This window comes from Cyanistes caeruleus, chromosome 1 (assembly GCF_971803275.1).
Source record: "Cyanistes caeruleus chromosome 1, bCyaCae1.hap1.1, whole genome shotgun sequence".
NCBI classification, from domain to species: Eukaryota; Metazoa; Chordata; class Aves; order Passeriformes; family Paridae; genus Cyanistes; species Cyanistes caeruleus.
The window spans coordinates 20528642-20548813 of NC_141701.1; the positions used below are offsets into that span (position 1 = coordinate 20528642).

The window sequence follows — 20172 nt, forward strand, 5'->3', positions numbered from 1 at the left end:
CCCAGTCTGAAAGACAATACCCAAGAGCTGAGGAAAAGCATTAAGCTTCCCACAGCAAAGAGGTATCTCAGAAAACGATCCTATACAATAGATGGTACAGGAGACTTTTGTCAGAGGTATTCTAAGTGTAGGAAATATTCTATAGTTTTTGTGAGTCTCTTTCTAAAAAAGGGATTTTTTCCAAATATCAGTGATCTGGGAATACTTCTTTGTTAAAAACACACACACAGAGCATAAACAGGACATGAAAATCTTGACGAGACTCTGTGTTTCTTCCTAAGACACAAAATCAGCTTGGGTCAAGTGTCTAGAACAGGGTAAGAATTTCCCAAAACATATTTTCCAATAACAAGAAGGCAGAGGTAGGAGAAGCAACCTATGGCTTCTACAAATATTTCTCACATTTGTTCAGTTCCAGATGAAAAAGTAGTCAGGTGCTGTGGAGATACAGACCTACCACACCAATGGTTTAGAAATAATACGGAACTTGATAGGGCCCAGGACCTCTTCTGAATGGCAGAAGTAAAATGATAAAAACTTGCTTTTTTAACAGTGAAATTTTCACAAAAAGTGACAGAAAACATTATCATCAACACCCAGGTCTCTCCTGACTGAAATTACAATGTTGATTACTTTGGAACATGGTGAAGAAAAACTGGGGAATAGGAAGTTTTAACTGCAGTAAGATAAAGGGATGGAGAAAAATGCCCTATAATTGCTTTTTATTTTTCTACTGTAATTTTATATATAATTTTTTTAGAAAAAAGAAGTTCTTAGAACTGGTGGAGGTTTCAGAATATATTTTTAAATATAAGCTATTTTTCTGTGTCTTAAGTATTTCAAAATTAATAACATTAGAAAGGTAGAAGACTTACTTCAAAGAAAGTGGCAAATATTTTATTTCCTTGCACAGGAAATAAAGACAGAGCTAAAAGCAAGTTCCCTTGCATTCCTCCTCAGGTTTATCCAATACAAAATTATAAACAGTTTTGATGAAGGCTTTGATCTGTAGCAGTGCTAAACAGATTCCCTAAAAACAAGTTTCTGAATCCACTGAAAGAGATGAATGAACCAAAAAAGTATCAGAAGTTCTGAGGGTCATGCCACTGCCGATTTCATGTTGCTACAAAATTTGTCATTTGAAAACAAACACTTAACAAATATGAAGTGATGCATCTAAACCTCAAATGTCCATAACAAAACACTCCAGTGTAACTCTATCAGCTTCAAAAAGCCAGAAAATGACCAGCTAAGAGAAGGAACCACCTTTTCTCCTGTCAGCTCTTTTCAAAAACATGGTAGGTTGCTTACTTATTTGTTGTCTCCAAAGTATCAGTGGTAATTTTAAAGTCATGGTCTCAATACAAAGGTAAAAATCTATGATTTAATTTAAATTCAGGATAACATTCAGTAAAAATTTAAAAATTCTACTATTTTTCATTTCCTACTATTTAAAATGAAGATATATTTTTGCCCAAACTGTATTGCACTTCCTAGTTCCTCATCAGTTTAATCACATTTTCCATGATTTTCAGTGATATAGTCACAAAATTTCACTATTCTAGCTAATGGTGTTGCTCATTTCAATAAAGGTATTTGATTAGGAATAAATTGTCAAAATCTAAGTAAAAGGGAGATGATCCTGTGTATCTTTATTTTTTCAAATCAGCTTCATTTTCATCAGCCTTAATTGACTCTGTTTTCTCAAAGAAATCTCTACCTCATAGTCACATTTTGACTGAAAATTAGTGACAGATATGCAGGAAATCTTTTAAATTGTACCTTTGTTTCTTAATGAAAAAACATCCAGAAGTTGGAAAAAATTCACACTATTTCTCAGTTTTAAAACATCAAGTGTTTCCTTCTCAGATATGATCTAATTCTTTTAATCCCAACTTAAATTATTCCTTTCTGGCACAGTGGGGTCTCCATTTTGTGAAAGTACTTTATATACCTGACTAATGAAGGACTGAGACATTCACGAGTTATTCCCACGTTCAGTGTGGGAAGAGGCACAGTGACCTGTAAACTCTGATTAATATCATAGAACCATAGAATGGTTTGGGATGGAATGGACCTTTAAAACTCATCTAATCCAACACCCCTGCCATGGGCAGGAACATCTTCAGCTTGATTGGGTTGCTCAGAACACCACTCCATCACCTCTCTCACCAACCTGTCCCAGCATTTTGCCTCTCACATGGTAAAAAACTTCTCTCATATCTACAATAAACCAGCCTTCTCTCCAGTTGAAAACCATATTCCCCTCTTCCTATTGCAGCAGGCCCTGCTAAAAAAGTTTTCCCTTATTTTCCTTGGACCCCTTAAGGTGCTGGAAGGCTGCTCTAAGTTCTTCCCAGAGTCTTCTCTTGGGATTACTCAGCCTGGAGAATTGTCTCAGCTTTTCCTCATAGGAGAGGTGCTCTGATTCTTCTGATCATCTTGGTGGCCTCCTCTGGACTCACTCCAAGGTCTGTGTCCTTCCAGTGCTGAGGACCCCAGAGCTGGATGCAGCACTGCAGGTGGGGTCACACAAGTGGAACAGAAGGAGGTGTAGTGTAATTTCCTTTTGTGCATGTTTAATGGTACAACACTAAAACAGTCAGGATCCACCACCATTAATAGCACCAGTAAACTGCTGTATGGTTGTCCCAATTATTCAGCTCCATGTGCAGTCCCAGCTTTTCCCTGCAATCTTAATCTTTATCAAAAAATGTAACAAGATTTCTACAGGGGACACACTAAAATATGTTTCTAACTCATTACAGACTTGAATACATCTCATTTTCCAAAGCCATGTTTTTTAAGTTGGGTCAACAAACCATCAACAGTCACCAAGTATCTATAGCTTTGTCGAGGAACATTTTCTATTGAATTTGCCATTCTATGGTTACAAAATACAGAATAGGCCTCCTAAGAAATACTGGAATTCAGGCCTTCTACACTAACACTGGAAAATGAAGGATAAAAAAATAATATTAAGGCTTCACTAGGTGTGTCAATCTATTGGTAAATGCTGTAGCATACAAAAAAAAAAAAAATACTGTTTATATTGAAAATACCTATTTTGACAGTATCTGCATTCAATACACCAGGGCTTTTAACCTTACAGTTAGTACTAAAATATAAAGAAAAATACCACTGCTGTTCTTTCTTCACAATGTCTATAGTTGAGAAAAAGTTGACTTGAATACATTCATTGTTTTTCCTGCCTTCATAATTTCTAAAACATCTATTTCAAAATCAGCAGAAACAAACATTACATACAGCAACTTGAGCCACTGTCCTTATTCATGGAAAAAATCTAATTAGTTGATTAGCTAGGGAAATTTCTGTCCCTTTCCTCCTTAACACATGTACATGGTAAAGCTAGATAATAACATAACCTTATTACTGTGACCTCCTTCACATGTTTGGTTTTTTTTTATTTTACGTGACTCTAGTATTTGACATGGCTCCAACATAGATGATATTGCAGACATCAGTTGTTGGAATGACTGTGGGAATAAATACTGTTAGCATGCATCAATTACTTGCAAGATTTTAAAGAAATGCCACATTCCTCAAGAAGAAAATTGTTTTCCGTTTTTCATCTGCTTTTTGTATTCAACGGCTACCTCTTTATTTTAAAAACTGCTGTTACCTCACTGCTTTTGAACTTTCACAGCCTTTTAACTGTGAAAAATCCCTGATGATGTAAGCCAAAAGAAAGCTGTGTACCCTCTAACAGACTGGGGCACGGGTAGATGGCCCACCTCAAATGTCACTTGCCCACTACCAAAGATATGTCCAAAAATGGTAACAACAGCACGTGGCTTACAACTGCTGTGTGAACCATATGTGCAAGTCAAATCTGAGCCTTGACTCTTGCATCAGGGAGAAAAAATTGCATTTTATTATAGAAAAAGCCATTCTCTGTATACATTAGCTAAAAGTATATGAACATTAAAGAATTTTCTTTACTCCATCTCATATAGGAACATATTTGCCAAGCATTACAGAGCAAATTGCTTTTGAATTTTAGTTCTCTAGAGTACAGCAGAAATTTTGATGGAAGAACAATTTACACTAGCTCATGTAGTTTTCTCAAATCTGTTATTTAAAAAAAAATTACACTAATTTGGTAAAATATTGGAATATACCCAGGCTTATTCCCAAATTCACATTTATACTACGATTTTAAACCTTGTTAAAATAAAAGACTAAAATATTTACTGTATGTGTAATATTATCAAGACAAACAGCATGTCAGTGACATGCATAACATTTAACAATATTTCAACATTATACTGAGTACAATATGTGAACTATATTTTAGGAAAACCTACAAACCAGTTTAGAAAATAATTTATATTAGTGGATAACTCTATGACATTGCTGGCATATTCCCACACGTTTCAGATAGACATATTTTCTCAGTATTTACTGGTATCTAATTGTATTGTCATTGACAATCACAACTGAACTATCATGCCAAAAAAATATTACAACCTAAAGTGTTGAGAGCATACATATCAGTGATACAGAGTGAAAAAATCATTATGATCACTTTATGCCACTTCTACACAAATACAAATGAATTTTATCAAAGAAACACCTATGACACAGATGACATTTAACTTTTTTAAGCTGTGCACATGTATTGCAAAAGCAAAAGGAAAGGCAGGGGCATGCTCACAAAAGCTGCAGACAGAGAGGAATATCATGCATACTGGTCACAACAACTCACAGGTTATTAGTAAGCTATTTGAAAAACAGTTAAGCCTTTTATGCCAAGCATTGCTTTCATTTTAATAACAGTAATTCCCCTTGCCTTCAGTAGGAATTACACCTGTGTAAATGAGAGCAAATGTAGGGCAGGAAATAAGTCTACCATAAAAGAAAAGAACTTGAAACAGAAAAAAGGCTCTAACCACTTTGTCCTCCTGGAGTTCATATCCACGAAAGCAAGAAAGAAAGAACAAGGGGAAAAAAAAACAAAAGAACACAAATAAGGAAAGAGTCACTTCCATTTTGAAAGCAAGTACTAGAATTTTTTAGTAGGATAAACAAATAAATATCAAAGGAAGCAATATATATATTTCTTATTTTCCCTAGTGGTGAAGGAGATATACTGAAAAATAAGTAATTTTAATAGTTTTCATGATCTTTCCAAGAGTAAAATTGAGACTATCTTGCAATAAAATTTTACAAAAAATGTTCAAAGGGAATTATTTTCATAAAAATAATTTGGGAGTCAGCCTGAATTATCTTCACAAAAGAAAATGGGTCATCTACAAAAGAATGAAGCGTTTAGCTCATACCTTGGACCCCAGTACTGCAACTGATTAGCATTCATCAATCCTTTGCACTTGAAAAGAGTTCAGTGAAATTTAGAATGTTTGTTTACTACAGACAAACAGAAGGTATTCAAATGGCAAAATTTCATGTTAGCCATTCAAGAAATCTTAAAAATCCTGGAGTTATAAAGCACAAGGAGACAGTTTGTCACAAGCATTTACTGCATGTCATTCCAGGTCTATAACACAACTACTTTCTTTTTCATACCCACCAATATTAAATACAAACATTTCTATAGATTATTTTCCTTAAATAAATTGTCTTTTTAGCTGTCTAAAATTGTAAATGGAAAAATATTTTAGAAAAAAATATTCAAAATATTTTTAGTCAAAAATATTCTCTATTTTAATGAATGAAGAACGATGATTTTTATCTGGTATTTTAATTTCACATGCCAATACAGAGATTAAATTTAGGCACTTGGTTAAGCATTGGCTGCACTGGAAATACAACTGCTTACCAAAAAAGGGTGACAATTAATTTTACAGATTTGTTGCTCTGATTTCTGTATGACATAACTTTATAACAAGTAACTCTTATAGAAGGCTTAGGCTCCCTCCAATCCTAAAGTTACAAATAGGAGGGAACACAACAGAGGCCAAACAAGACATTCAGGCAATAAAACACACAATATACAAGGAGAAGCTGAGGGAGATAGGCTTGTTTAGCCTAATGAGGGCTTGGATAGGGAAGGATGTGGGAAGATGGGAACTACTTGCATCCCTCAGCTATTTGAGGTTTAGCTATAGGAAACACAAAGACAGAATTTTCTTGAAGACACACAGGTAATAAACAAAATGCAACAATTAGGGGATTGTTTTGCATGTAAGGAAAAAAGAAAATCACAAGAGCTTTTAATCATTGAAAGAGGTTGTCCAGTGCAGTTAGGGATTCTCTCTCCTAGGAGGTTTTTACAATTCAGTTGAACAAATTGAACAAAAACCTCATCTGACTTTGAAGTTAATCCTGCATGGAGATTGGTCTGGGAAAACCTCCATGGGTCCACCTGACCCAATTTATACTATGATTCTATGTTCAGTGGCAAAAGATTAAAGTATTTTAAAGATACTATGGGTTTTAGTGGTATTCTCAGTTTTACAAATAGTAAATAGCATGGAAAGCTATCTAAATCACTGGACATCCAAGCATTGTCACTCTGTGTGCAGAGACATATTTTCTGCTCAGCACCAAGTGGTCTCATACTTTCTTAGCATGGTTTCCTGTTCCATTGCAATAAGAATGTAGTGTTCAGAGTAATTTTATACAGAAACATCTAGAGCCTTAATTTCTCATCCTTACCTCTGAAGAAATACTCTCTACTATCCAAGAGGATTGTACTCCATAAGCATAATTCAAAATCCTGTCATTCATACTTTGATCATAACAATAACCAAGACTTGATACACACAATCAACCTATTTTGAATAATGTCCAGGATGAAGAATCTCTTTCCAGAAACAAGCTACAAAATATAAGATATGTGAAGTTCAAGACAGGCTGTCACACTTTACCAAACACCTGAGACTGCTTCCAGCCTCTCAGCTTCCTGTTCACACATTGCCAAATATTCTTGAGTTCATAGCAATACACTGCAAGCAATGACATGACTGAGGATATGAAAGACAGCCTAGTCAGGCTTTTCAATAGCAAGGACATTAGAGAAATCATTCAATTCCGTTTTCAAAGAACAGTGGTATTTGTCCTGTTCAAAATGAAAATGCAGGTATATTTTAACAGTGGTATAAGGAGAAAGGCCTTATCTCCATAAATATTCAGACACACAGAAAGTTAGCAAAATTAGTGGAATTCCATCCTATGCTCAAAATAAAATTAGAATGAGTCAGTATTTATTCCTTATCCTTTTTCAAAAAGGTCAGTCTGGAAATCTGGCTCTGACTGCATGAGCCAAAGCTACTCTTCAAGACTGTATTTTTCTCACTTCAATTGCATAGAATTATAAATCTGGGTAAAATTGTGAGTTCTTCATTGTATCAGGATTGTAACAACTTCTAAGGTTTAATAAAGCTTAAAGGCAGTGAAGAGTTCAAACATGTAGCCTCTTGAAATTGAGACCATCATTTGCTCTTTACTGAGATCCAAAGAGCTATCAAATGTAAATAGTTTCAAATAAATAAAATTAGTAACAGAAATAGTTTGTGCAGTTGTCATTTGAAGGGACTGATCATATCAAATAGCTTGTATTAAATTCACAATCAAGTTTTTTAACTGTCAAGAGAATCTAAATATTCAATACAGAAATGCTGATTCTGAATATCAGTTCTGCTAGGTATTAGTTTTCAAATAAAATTTACAGACTAGAAAGGAGCAATATCTCCTGGTTCAAAATGGTTGTTGTGCAAGGTTTTTACTCTTAGCATTAAATGCAACAACTTGAAGAAATGTTCTGCTGAAGGGTTATGCTGGGACAGCACTACTCCTCTACTGTCCCAGCAGAAGAAGGGAGAGTAGCTCAGCCAGGGCCAGGAGAAGGCAGAAAGGGTGGCATGAGGCAGGTCATGGTGCCACCTGCACGCCTGTGTCCCACAGCATGCACCCAAGGAGAGCCCAAGGATAGGGCCCAGGTCCCCAGCAAGGTCCATGGTGATTAGGTAGAGCTGAGGCAACCCAGGAAGCCAAGCCCATGGAGTAGGCTCAGCAAGGGAACCATCGAGGCAGCTGCATGGCTGAGGCAGGGACCAAGGCTGAGCACTGAGCAGCTCCCAGCCAAAGGACTGGAGCTTACTGCAGATCATCCTCACACAGCTCTTTTCCCGAGGCTGATCCCAGGTTAAAACTGCACCACACCAGAGAAGCCAGACTCCACCAGGAAAGGAGTGGGGAAAGCTGCTAAGGACCATTAAGCACACTAGCTGAACTGTAGTCCTGGTAAGTTCAGGTATAACTTTCAAAAGAATAAAGAGGTTGATCACCTCAGATAAAATGGGAAGGGGGAGGGGGGGAGGGTGTTGATAATTTCTAAATGATCATCATTTAGAGATGTCTTAACTATCATAAATGTTACTATGGCATTAACATTGTTCCAATATAATCAGGACCAGATTTAAGATTGGAAGTCTTCAACATATCTGATAATACAAATTCTATTCTATTGATGTGGAGACTGAGATGTGAAATTCATTCTAATGAGAAGTGTAACTTTTACACTCTCCAATTGCGAATCTACAACTTCTGAATAAGAAGTGGAATGTCTTTGGAATAATTTACCATTGACTTTCTTATTTTTCAAAGATACTTTTTCCTCCAGAGAGATTAATACAGTTGCAGGTTATCAGTTCATACAGGTGTTACATGGATTAAACTGAAAATAAAAACGATGCAAACTGTTTAGAGGAATCCTTCCTCATTTTTGCAGTGTTATGCATCATTTGTAGAGAAATCCAAAGTCAAACCACAGCTCCTAAAGACCAACTTACTAGTATGCAATAACAAATCATGGAGTTTATTCCAAATCCTAGTGACTTAAAAACCTGATTGTGACAGACTAATTCTTTAGTGCTTGCTAATTCTCAACAGAATTAAATGGTTCATGCATTACCAAAAGTATACTACAATTTTGTGTTGCAACTCCATACAGATGATCACACTGCAAGCCCTGCACTTAGAATAATTCAGCAAATGGAAATCTGATGTTTTTTTCAAAATCAAACAGCCCCAGGGAAATAATCAGAATGCAAATCTTGCGCTGAACCAAGGGAACTGAGAGAAGTTCCCTACTTACACCTTACATGTTTCCCTTGTTGTTATTGGGTCCTATAAAACAACAGAAAATCTCTTATTTTTGTTCTTCAAAGAAAAAGAAAGATGTTTCAGTGGCTTCAAGTGATAGTAAGTTGCCAAATACCCTGAAAGAAGGTATTCAGCATGCATTAAGTTAACTTTTCAGACAAGCATTTTTTTCTTTTCTGTACAGTGAAAGGTTGGTTTAGTGAACTGGCATTCTGAGGTGCTAAAATTTATACTCACTGCACACAATGTTGTATCAATCTGGAGGCTGCATTTTTCCAACATTTTAGCATTTAGATTTCTCACCTGCATAAACCTCATTCTGCTGTTTACTGACTCATTTGATGTGCATTTCCCTATATAAATTAGCATATAATTTTTAAAAAGAACAGGAATATATTTTATATATCAGTGGTACTCTCATTATTAAGAACAATTACTGCTTGCTCTCACATGATTTATTATTTAATTTTAATCAATCTGAAACTGTTCATAAACATAAAAGATGACTGTTCAAGGTTTTTTATTCCCTTGAAATTTAAGCCCCCATTTAGCTAAATGCACCATTCACCAAGATAATAAATTGTACAAAAGCAAAAGTGCCACCATTATCATTTTTATTTGTTTGAGCTAGAAGGAACTCCCACATAATGATAATTTTTGTATTGCTTGAACTGAATGCTAATGCCTATATATTTAAGGCACTTTAATGAAACTGAAAAAGGAATAAACCATTCAAACATTTTGAGAATCCTAATCTAATGCTTTGACAACAGTCAAAACAGTCAAAACATTTCCACTCCCTGCTCCTACTCATGGCCATGAACCTTGTAAGCAGTAGTCATCCTTGAGACCTTTCAAAGAGGAGCATTCTTTGCAATTCTCCATCATCTGAGGTGCAGGCTGCTAATAATGGTCTGTACTAAACAATTTAGAAGTAAAATCTGGAATAAAAGGCAGGAGTTTAACTTGAAACTTGATGTTATGAAGATCTCAAACAAATCCACCAAAGAACATTTCCAACAGTATAACTATCACTTTATATAAGGTCCAAAGCAGACATAGATATAGATATAAAGTGTAAAAAAAGTCTGCAAAGACAAAAAAAAAAGCAAATTTAAAATAGGAAGTTATTAGAAGTCATCCTTAAAGAAACTGAAGTTGTATTCATAAAAGAAGAGAGATAAGAATGAATTTTGGTAGACCAAAATAGTTTTAATAAAATAATCAGTGTAGGCATAAAGCAGAGCATAAACAGGAGACTTCCACAGTCCTTCTCTGAATTAGATATTTTTTGTTCATATTCCCAGTGATTAGGAAGATATTTACTATAGAATATTCTTTTATGCAGAATAAACTAGAGAATATACTTTGAACTGATGTTTCAGAAAGAGAAGCAATAAAGTGAGTCAACAAAAAAAAATTAATAATTTTTTTTAATGAAATTATAGTGTAAAGTCATAGTCCAGTCTAAAAATTCTTAACTGTAACACAGTCTTTCATTGATAAGAAGTATAAAAGTTGGCAAAAATACCAAGATATTTTTAAGGAATTTCAACATTATATTAATTGAAGAATAGACAAATAAGTCTGACATCCACATTGGAGAGATTTTTAGAAACTTAAATACACAATAAAATAAGCAAGCATATGAATAAATTATGATAAAATGTGGAGAAGTCAGAATGGCTTTAGTTGAGGGAATTCACATCTGTTTACATGTATTAGAATTCTTTCAAGTAGTCACAGAGAAAGTGAGAAAATGGGATTTATTCCTACTGCTCAGTTGGGATAACAGGCTTTTAAAGAATCTCAGCTTCTATGGAATAGGAATAAATTCATCCATGAGAGAACTTAATTAATGAAAGGACAAGAAAAAAACACAGGAATAAATGGTCTAAGGGAAAGTGTTCACCAGCAAACCCTCACAGGAGATCAGTTTAGAGATACTCTGTTCACCATACTAATAAATTATCTAGAATAAAAATGAAGGAGGTGCAGGAAAGCTTCACACTAAATTAGCAAAAGTAATAGAAAAAAATGCCAGCTGAGAAGTGTTGCAGAATAGTCTCAGACTGAATGGAGAAGTCCACTTAGAAAGACAGATTTAGGTTAGACAGTAAGAAAAGCTATCTGTAGTGAGCATGGTGAAGCAGTGGAATTACCTAAGACTCTGTGAAAGAATCTCATTGGAAATCTATCAAGAGAAGTCAGACATATATCTGTCAAGTTCAGATAATCCATCTCAAGTAGAATCTAAAAGGTGTATCAGAATTTTTCATTATGAAGTGTAGCATTCTTCCTAATGCTACCTTTCTAAGGATATAGGCATAATGACTCAAATACCTGTACAAATTGGCTTTTATAATCAGATGGAATTAATGCAGAAATTATTATCTCTCTCTTATTACCTGAACATGACTTAGTTAAAAAAAAACAGATAAAATAAGTGAAAATACTAAAGGTAACATTTTTAAATTACGTTATTGAAAACCAAGGCATTTGGGACATTTACACATATCTCAGTTACTTTAATCAACAGGAACTACTATCAGGAATTACTAATACATTTTTATATTTTTTTGTTATTTTATACTTTGTTAATCAAAAACTTCCGTCCATTGTTTAAACCTACTTTTCAGTCTTAGGCAAAGAAATACATAACATGGATACTGTTGCCTCCTACCTTATTAAAGGTAATATTTACCAATTGCATGGTATTTGCAATGAGCATATTACTAGAAAAATTGAATTATGGAAATAAATTATATTAAAAAATACATAAACATTAGAATAATAAAATATTGTACTGTTTAAATATGTATTTTCACAAAAGACTAGCATAATACTTCTTGAATATTGCCATATGTCTTCTACAAGAGAAAGATTCTGTGTATCAGATCTGAACATTTTATATAAAATGTTGAGTAAAATTAACTCAGAAGAGTTTTCTGTGATTACATCAGTTGTGCTGAATTTTTTACTCTATCATTCAGCATTTTTAGGAATTCAGATTTCTGGTTTACCACTTGTTATACAATAAACACCAGCATACACAGAACAATATGTTAGTGCACTTAATTATTTTTCAGAAACAAGTTAACATTCACTTGTGTATGCACATAAAAATATTCATAATATGTTTGGATATGTATAATAGGTAATAAATATTTAAAAGCACAATATTATATTATATATAATGTTCTAACACTAATTCCACAATAATCTTGTATAGAAGAGCCTAGGCAAGCAGGAAAATTCAAATCCTTGCTCTACTTTGTAATAAGCAAAGTCTCAATATTAGAATCACTAGATTACTAGCTGTAGTTCTGTTTCTCAAATAGAGACTCATCCTCCAGTCAAAGAAATGTACTTGCATGAGTTTGTTAGTCAAAAAATGGTATGTATTAACTTAAAAGCCATAATCACAAATTCATATGCAACTGGAAATTACATGAAATAAGGACAGGTATCTTAAAATCCCCTGAAGTAGATATCGTCTCCTTAAAGGAAATGTTTCAGTAGTTGTGTGATTTGCATTCATAAGCAATGAATAAGAGACACTGAGTTTAGGAGAAACCTGCTGTTAAACTCTCGTGACTCCGTACCTTATTTGACCGCAGAGACACTCTTCCTCCGCAGCGCGCACAGAATTTAGTTTGGCAATATGAACAGTTATGGCCACAGCCATCAGCAAATTTTGTTTTGTGGCAGATGCCACAGGTTGGGGCATCACCCTTCTGCTCCTGGTGCTGCTGTGATTCTTCTCCCATCTTCTTCACTTGCTCCTTATACATCTCAAACTGCTGATGTAATTTTCTGCAGAAGAGAAGGGATCATTAGTTGTTGTTTACTTTTGCCCACAAACACTTCACAGTTTCTAAACCACAATCATTTTTACAAAACAGAGAGAAATACAGTAGTAAAGCAAATATATTTAATTTATGATGCTCCAGAAGTGTTACATTCATGATTTATTGCTTTTTCATTATAACTAGACTCTAGGAGGAAGCTCAACATTGATAACATTCAGGTCACAGTCCAGCTGTTACAAAGAAATGGGACTTTGCTTCAGGATGGGACTGGATGTTTGCTACAAATACTACACCTGGAAACACAAGATAAGCGAGCCAAGAGCCCATGGTACGAAACAATAAACTGCTTAAGAGGAAGAAAAAAAAAATCTAATTCATTATTTAAAGTGTACATTAAAGTGCAAATATCTTTTCTTGATCTAGCTTATCTTCATTTATCTAACAATACTGCATAGAATAATGATTCCAAAATGCCTTTTCAATGACTTTTCTATCACTGGGTTTAAAGCCATAGTAAGTTACCTCATCTTAACAAGTTATTATAAATCATTTAAGCCATTCATATCATTGGATAGGAACTGTCAGCTCATGTGGAATGTAAAGTAGAAGACAGCCTTAGATGTAAAATCCAGGAAAAACTGCTTATGGTACATATATTTATCATCTATTTCCAGAACTAGAAACAGTGGCCAGGAGTGTACAGAGCTTAAATATTAATTTGTCATGTTAATTCATCCATATTTCTGAGTCCACAATCATCAAATCTTAACACATGATAATGAGAAGTGTCTCATGGCAACCAAACTTACAAACACATTTCATAGTCTGTAATGGTAGGGGGTGTTTTTTTCTCAAAAGCCCTATTTCTAAAGGTAAATGATGTAAATGGAAAATTTAATTTTCATTGGAGATAGCCATAATATAATTTTGCAGATTCTTAAAAAGATGGAATAGATGACATTGTATGTGATGAGTTTCAAACCCATTGAGAAAAAAAAAAAAAGAACTTTGACTTCTCCCTTTTTTTATCATTGTGATTTTAAGGGGTCTAAACAGCAATATTTAAATTCTTAGCATGGAATTCACCTTGCCTAATTTTGCAATAGAGACTGTAAATTTTAGTAAATTAAAAGTTATTAATCTAATTTAGGCAGATTTTTTAGTTCCTTGAATAATTTCATGCAAAACCCAAAAAATTAAGCACTTTTTATGAAACATGAAAAAGGCAACATGAGACAAAAAAAATAGAATTGCAAAAGGCATTTATTTTTCCTTAGAATTATTCATCTTGAGAATCTTGAGATTAAGTTAATAAAAACCACACACAAATCATATGATAGAACAAAAAATAATCTCCTAGAAAACAACTAAATCCAGGAGACCAACTTCCTTAAGCATAAATATATAGTTTATAAAGATCACATATAAATCAGTGATGCAAAACTATTTCATCAGAATTTTCAGAGGGACCTACCAAAACAAGTATTGCACAAGTTAACTTTTAACTCAACAAGTTATTATATTTGTGGATATTCACACATGTGGCAAGAATTGTTTGGATTTACTTTGTTTTTCAGGAAAACTCCCCTAAGAATGTACTTTACATTAAACCACAGAGGAATTGTAGGAACAGGCAAGCAGCTCCCTCTGGAGCAGGGAACACAGGAGGCTGGAGTCATGACTCTCCTCTGCACTGACCCTTTCCCAGGAAGAGGGAAACAGGGTTACATTTCCTTGTGTGTCATTTTTCTGTGAACCTGCTGTTGTCACTTCAGTACCAATCCTGAGCCCACAGGCTGTCCTCAGGCCCAGCAGTGTGCACTCCCAAGAGCAGTGGATCCTTTTCCCTGGCTTCCATCCCTTTCCCACCTGCAGCAGAGCAGGGAGAGGGGCTCGTCTGAGACCTCTGCAGAAGGGATGGGAGAGTTGGCATTGCCCTGGAAACCATTTGGGCAGTCAGGAGTAAGGGGCATCCTCTGCCTTCTCTCTGCTTCAAAAGAGCTCACTGAGTCCTCTGTTGAATGGGGCAGGACATGAGTTACTAATCAGCAAGAGCTGAATGAAGTTGGAAAAAAATTTTTTGAAGTCTGGAAACCTGGCACATTTCAGTGTTTTACACTGACAACACTATATAATTGGCAATTGGTAGTCTGGCCTCTTTCCATCAATAACACATGTAATCTCTGAGACCTTGCCTGCCTTTTAATTTTGCTTAACATTGCATTCTTCATTTAAAGCACATTATCTATGCTGAACTCCAAGTTTATTTTTAGGTTGCATTCAGTTTTGTGGCTTCCTTATAATCTACAGCCTTTGTTTGTATGATTACTTGCTTACCAGTCTCACTGATGCATAAAAAGCACAAGGCTTTTGCCAAATCTTAAGCCTCATGTACTGAAATAATTTCACTTGTGTTTCCTCTTGGGCACAAGAATCTATGTAAAGGTCATAAATTTTCCTTTAAAGAATAAACTTTTCAAGGTTATACAGAGTAGTTTTCCAAAATCCTTGTTCTAGTAGGAAACAACATCACCTGCCAAAATTGTTCATTATTACATCTTTTTGTGTTTTGTAAAAAAATATTACATATATTGATAGCCGTCAGAAAAAATTAAGCAAAGGCAAGAATCTATTAAATATTAAGTTAGACACAAAATGTGTTCTATTAACTAAGCAGATCCACCTGAAAGGAATATGCACACTTGAAACAAAATACAGAATATTCATTTTAGAAATTTCATTTAAAAGTATTAGATCTATTTTGTAGATAAATAATTATTTTTTTAATCCTCTTGATTGCCCGGATTTAAGCCAAAATTTAAGATAAAAACACACAGCAATAATTAGGTGTTTAGAATAGCACAGCATCTGAACCACATTTAGCAAAAACCATATAATGTATACTTTTCAGAACATGTAATGCAAAATAAAATTCCATTTTGTTCAAGCTGTCTGCAGTCATCTTTCTACTGAGAGCATTTCTGCCTGAGGGGCTCAGGAGTTCACTTACTAGGGAAATTAAAGTAATCATTACCAAGGCAAACTTCAGAGCCTGAAACCAAACTCAAGTATCCCAAGACTACAATTTCCAGTCCCTATATCCAGTGAGTTGCTCAGTTAATGCAAGAGGTCAAAAGCCATCCATGATTCATAGAATAGTTTAGGCTGGAATAGACTTTAAGATCATTGAGTCCAAATGTTAACGCAGCACTGCCAAGTTCACTGCTGAACTATGTCCCCAAATGCCACATCCACGTCTTTTACATACCTCCAGGTACGGAGGTGACTCAAAACACTTCCCTGAACAGCCTGTTCCAATGCTTAAAAACCCTTTCTATGAAGAATTTTTTCTTAATACCAATCTAAACCTCCCCTGGTGCAACTAGAGGCCATTTCCTCTCATGCAATCACTTATTACCTTAGAGCTTGACCCACACATGGTTGCACCCTCCTTTCTGGCACTTATAGAGAGCAATGAGGTCACCCCTGAACTTCTTTTTCTCCAGGCTAAACAACCCCAGCTCCCTCAGCTGCTCCTTATGGGACTCAAGACTCCACACCAAAATTGTTCCCCTTCTGTGGACACACTTCAGCACCTCAATGCCTTTCTAGGAGTGAAAAAATGGTTCCATACAAGAGTTGTATTTCAGGCCAAAATTTTATCCACAACGAAAAGCTTTATTTTCAGATGTGATAGGGACTTTTTTTTTTTTTTTGGAAAATCCAGACAATTATATTAAATCATAATTAACAGCTCATTTAAGTAGAAAATTCAGCAATGCATATCCATAACCCTTGAATATGTGTATTTTGGCAACAGCCTCTATAGCACATGCCATCTACCTGTACTGATATGAAGTCTCACTCCTTTACTACATTTGTTTCAAAAATACAAATATGTACTTTAACAACTGCTATAAATTTTAGAGGAAAGGGAGAAGTTGCAATGAGTTTACACAAACACCTAATGATAATGAAAATTTAGTCTGGGAAACTGGTAATTAAGTTCTGCTCTGGTGAGAATTACTTCCCTGAATCATAGTTGTATCAGCTGCAAGTTACAGTGTTGAAATTCACAAGGTTTAGACTACACAAGCCTTTTTTATTAAAAAAACAACTTATCCAAGATAACTTCATAGAGGACTTCTCAGTGTGAAAAGCAGCTGTTTGTAAGAACTTGGATTTCTCTGCCAGTGTCAAGAAATAGTTTATATTGGAATATTTGCTTTGTTCTGGAACGAAGTTAATTTAATTCTGCTTTTCCTGATTGCCCACACCTTTCCAAAAATGAAAAATTCAATATCGGTCAAAAAGCAGCAAACTGTGAGTCTCTCCTGATCCATGCCAAAGGCAAGTAAGAAAAGTTGACATTTTATTATATTTATTATTATATTATATTGATATTTTATTATTGTACAGAAGTTTTAATTTTCTACTCCCCTTCAGAAATGTCCCTAAAACTTTCAGCATTTTACCAAGCCTAAAAAAAAAAATTACTGACAAGAAGTTCTGAAACTATACCTGCCTCCCTAAAGTTCACATAAATGTTTCTGGAATTTCTAAATCTGCTTAAAATATACCATTAGAAGGAGAACTGTTAAGAAAGAATCCAGGATGTTTAGGCTAGATATGTGTGTAGAAGCTGCTTTTCATTTCCTGGCTACACTTCACTCAAAGTTTTATTACAGATGTAGCACTTGCCTCATTTCATATTCCCAGGCACAGTGCACGGATGTGGCTTTAATCCAGGCTTTGAAAAGGGTTTGTTCACTTTCAGTTCTGCCAAGTCCATTCATTTAACAATTTTTCTGCTGGTGGCAGTGACTGTCTGGTAGCATACAACATTCTTCCTTGTACTGTACACTTGAAGTTCCTGCTTTTACAGTAGTGCCAGCTGACCTGTCATTGAGTACATCCACTTCTAAATGGATACTACTCTTGTACAGATAGCCCCATGTGTTAGTAGAGCTTGGGAAAGAGCTGGCTGAACAGCATTTCTGCTGATAAGAACCCCTGGAAAACAGGGTGGAAACCAGGCAATGAGCCAGTGGTGTGTGTGCTTGCATTACAAATTGGACAAATTACATATGGGTCCATATTAGCAAGAGTATAAGCAGCAGATTAAGGGTTATTTATTCCCTTTGACTGGCACTGACAAGGCTGCACCTGGACTATTGTGCTCAGGTTGGTGTCTGCCTGCTATTGATGGATGTGAACAAATTGGACACGTTTGACAAGTCCAGTATGTCAACAAAAAAGAAAATGATCATGTCTTTGCTCAATCCAGTGAAGAGGAATGGACTAAGGAATGATTTAACACCTGCCTGAAACTAGCTATCTAATCTAAACATTCCCTGAAAAATCACAGAGCCAAATTCTTCCTGGTAGTCAAAAATCAAATCAAGCAGCAAAAGGTACTAAAATGGCACTTTGTGAGGGGGTTCAGGCTGGGCATTAGAAGAAGCCTGTCCCAAGACACTATAGGATCACTATGCTTGGAGGTTTTCAAAACTTGCCCAGGTAGAGCTCTAGTTGCCTTAACTGAGTCTTGGCAATAACCATGTTTTGAGCAGGAGGTCAGTTCAGAGACTCTCTCCAAACAACATTCCTGTTGTTACATAATTGGCAAGGGCTTTACGGAATCAGACAAGAGATATGAAGTATAAACCCAGGCAGAATCATAAGGATAAATATTCAACAAAGAACTATTTGGCTTAGCAGTGTTGAAAAAAAAAAAAAAGTGCCCACTTTTTCTAACAGAAAAAAACCCAGCTCTTTATGTTTTTCATAAACTACTGTGAGAATAGCTCTCTCAAAATCTGACCAATGAACATTTGCTTTCAACTCTGTGTAATGCAATGGGCAGAAAAACCTTGAGTTTATGCTTTAATATGAATGTGTAGGCAGTAAAATACAGGGGAAAAAAAAATGTTCAGCAATGTAAATTTTCTTAATTGAAAAATAATGATTTTTCCAGTATTCAACAGAAATGAGAAAGGGCATCACACAGAACTCCTCTTCAGAAGACCATGATTCTGCTTTAAGTCTACCAGATAAAGAAAAATTATTAGGCAACCAAAGACTCAAATCTAACTTCAAACAAAAATCTCACATCCAATTCTATTTGAAACTAATGGCTTATCATGTCCAGGATGATAATATTACTTGAGTATTGAAACCTTTCACAATTCTGTTGTCAGCTTCCATATCAGTGAAAATGAAATATTATCAGAATGTAGATGTCAGCAGAGATCTCTACAAACATTTGCTCAATTCACAGCACTTTAACTTTCTTTCTGTCAAGATCTCCACTGTCTTGTTAGAATTGTATTATTTCTGTCTGATCTCCTCAAATAAAAATTAACTATTCTCTACTGTCAGTAGGCTTAACTTCAGGAGCACCTATCTAAGTGAAATGTCTAAGCTTAGACTTTAGATTGAGGAAAATACATTCACAGAGTGCAAATTAAAAGGGCTTAAAAAATAAAACTTTGAGTAAAAATGCTACTTTTTAACCTAGGCACTGGAATTTACAATAAGGACAAGAAATCTAAGATACTGAAAAGAGCTAGTCAGAGATGCTTACTTTGATTCCTGCTGAAAGTACCAGTTTTAGCTAAACTTTCACAAACTTTTTCTTTTAAAACAGAAAGATACCATAAAATCCCATTCATCTGAATTTCTACCTGCCCCGAGTCCAAGAAATCTATGCAGAAACAATAACTCCCATGCTAATCTCAAAAGTGTGCATAGTCTCTCCCATGAGTTGTATTTGGCATAAATAATCTGATTTTTATCTGTTCAAGCAAATAATGTAGCAGAAAATTAACTCCACAGTATTTTTTTCAAGTGAGAAATTCATTTTTCCCACTTTAAAAGTTAATAATTAAGTTTTTCCTAGCATTTTCAGTATTTTGTTTAGAAAAAGTAGGTTAAATATAAGCCATATAATGACAGTAACAGCCCAAATCAGAAGTGTCAAATATTGGGATATTTCACCATGACTTTTTTCTTAACATAGAGTAAATCTTCCTGAAAATGTCAGCAGAAATAAATCTACTATGGTTTAAGTTGGTTTACAGGTGGAACTACCTAGGGGAAAAAACATGATTTTCATGTTTCCTAATCTCTAACCTATTATGGAATATGTATTTTAATTATTCTGTGATATTCATTAACATGAAACAGACACAGAGGAACGGTGATGTAATTTAAAGCACAGAACATCTTTAAAGTGCCTACAGAATTGACTACCCAGAGAATAAAGAGGCTC

The 20172-nt window shown here is 34.9% G+C and overlaps 1 protein-coding gene across 50 annotated transcripts in view; it reads right to left on the reverse strand.

The window, feature by feature from the left end:
- The window catches only part of RIMS2 (regulating synaptic membrane exocytosis 2), a 447314-nt gene that overhangs the window by 348738 nt on the left and 78404 nt on the right, over positions 1 to 20172 (reverse strand). For 38 of the 50 annotated variants that reach the window (XM_086880979.1, XM_086881092.1, XM_086881052.1 and 35 more), the window contains 2 exons: positions 12693 to 12903; positions 4914 to 4925 (listed from right to left, as the gene is read on the reverse strand). In XM_086880979.1, coding sequence (XP_086737105.1) covers positions 4914 to 4925; positions 12693 to 12903 — 223 coding nt within the window. The remainder of the gene's footprint in view (positions 1 to 4913; positions 4926 to 12692; positions 12904 to 20172) is intronic. The other 12 variants (XM_086881253.1, XM_086881261.1, XM_086881272.1 and 9 more) reach the window with 1 other exon arrangement.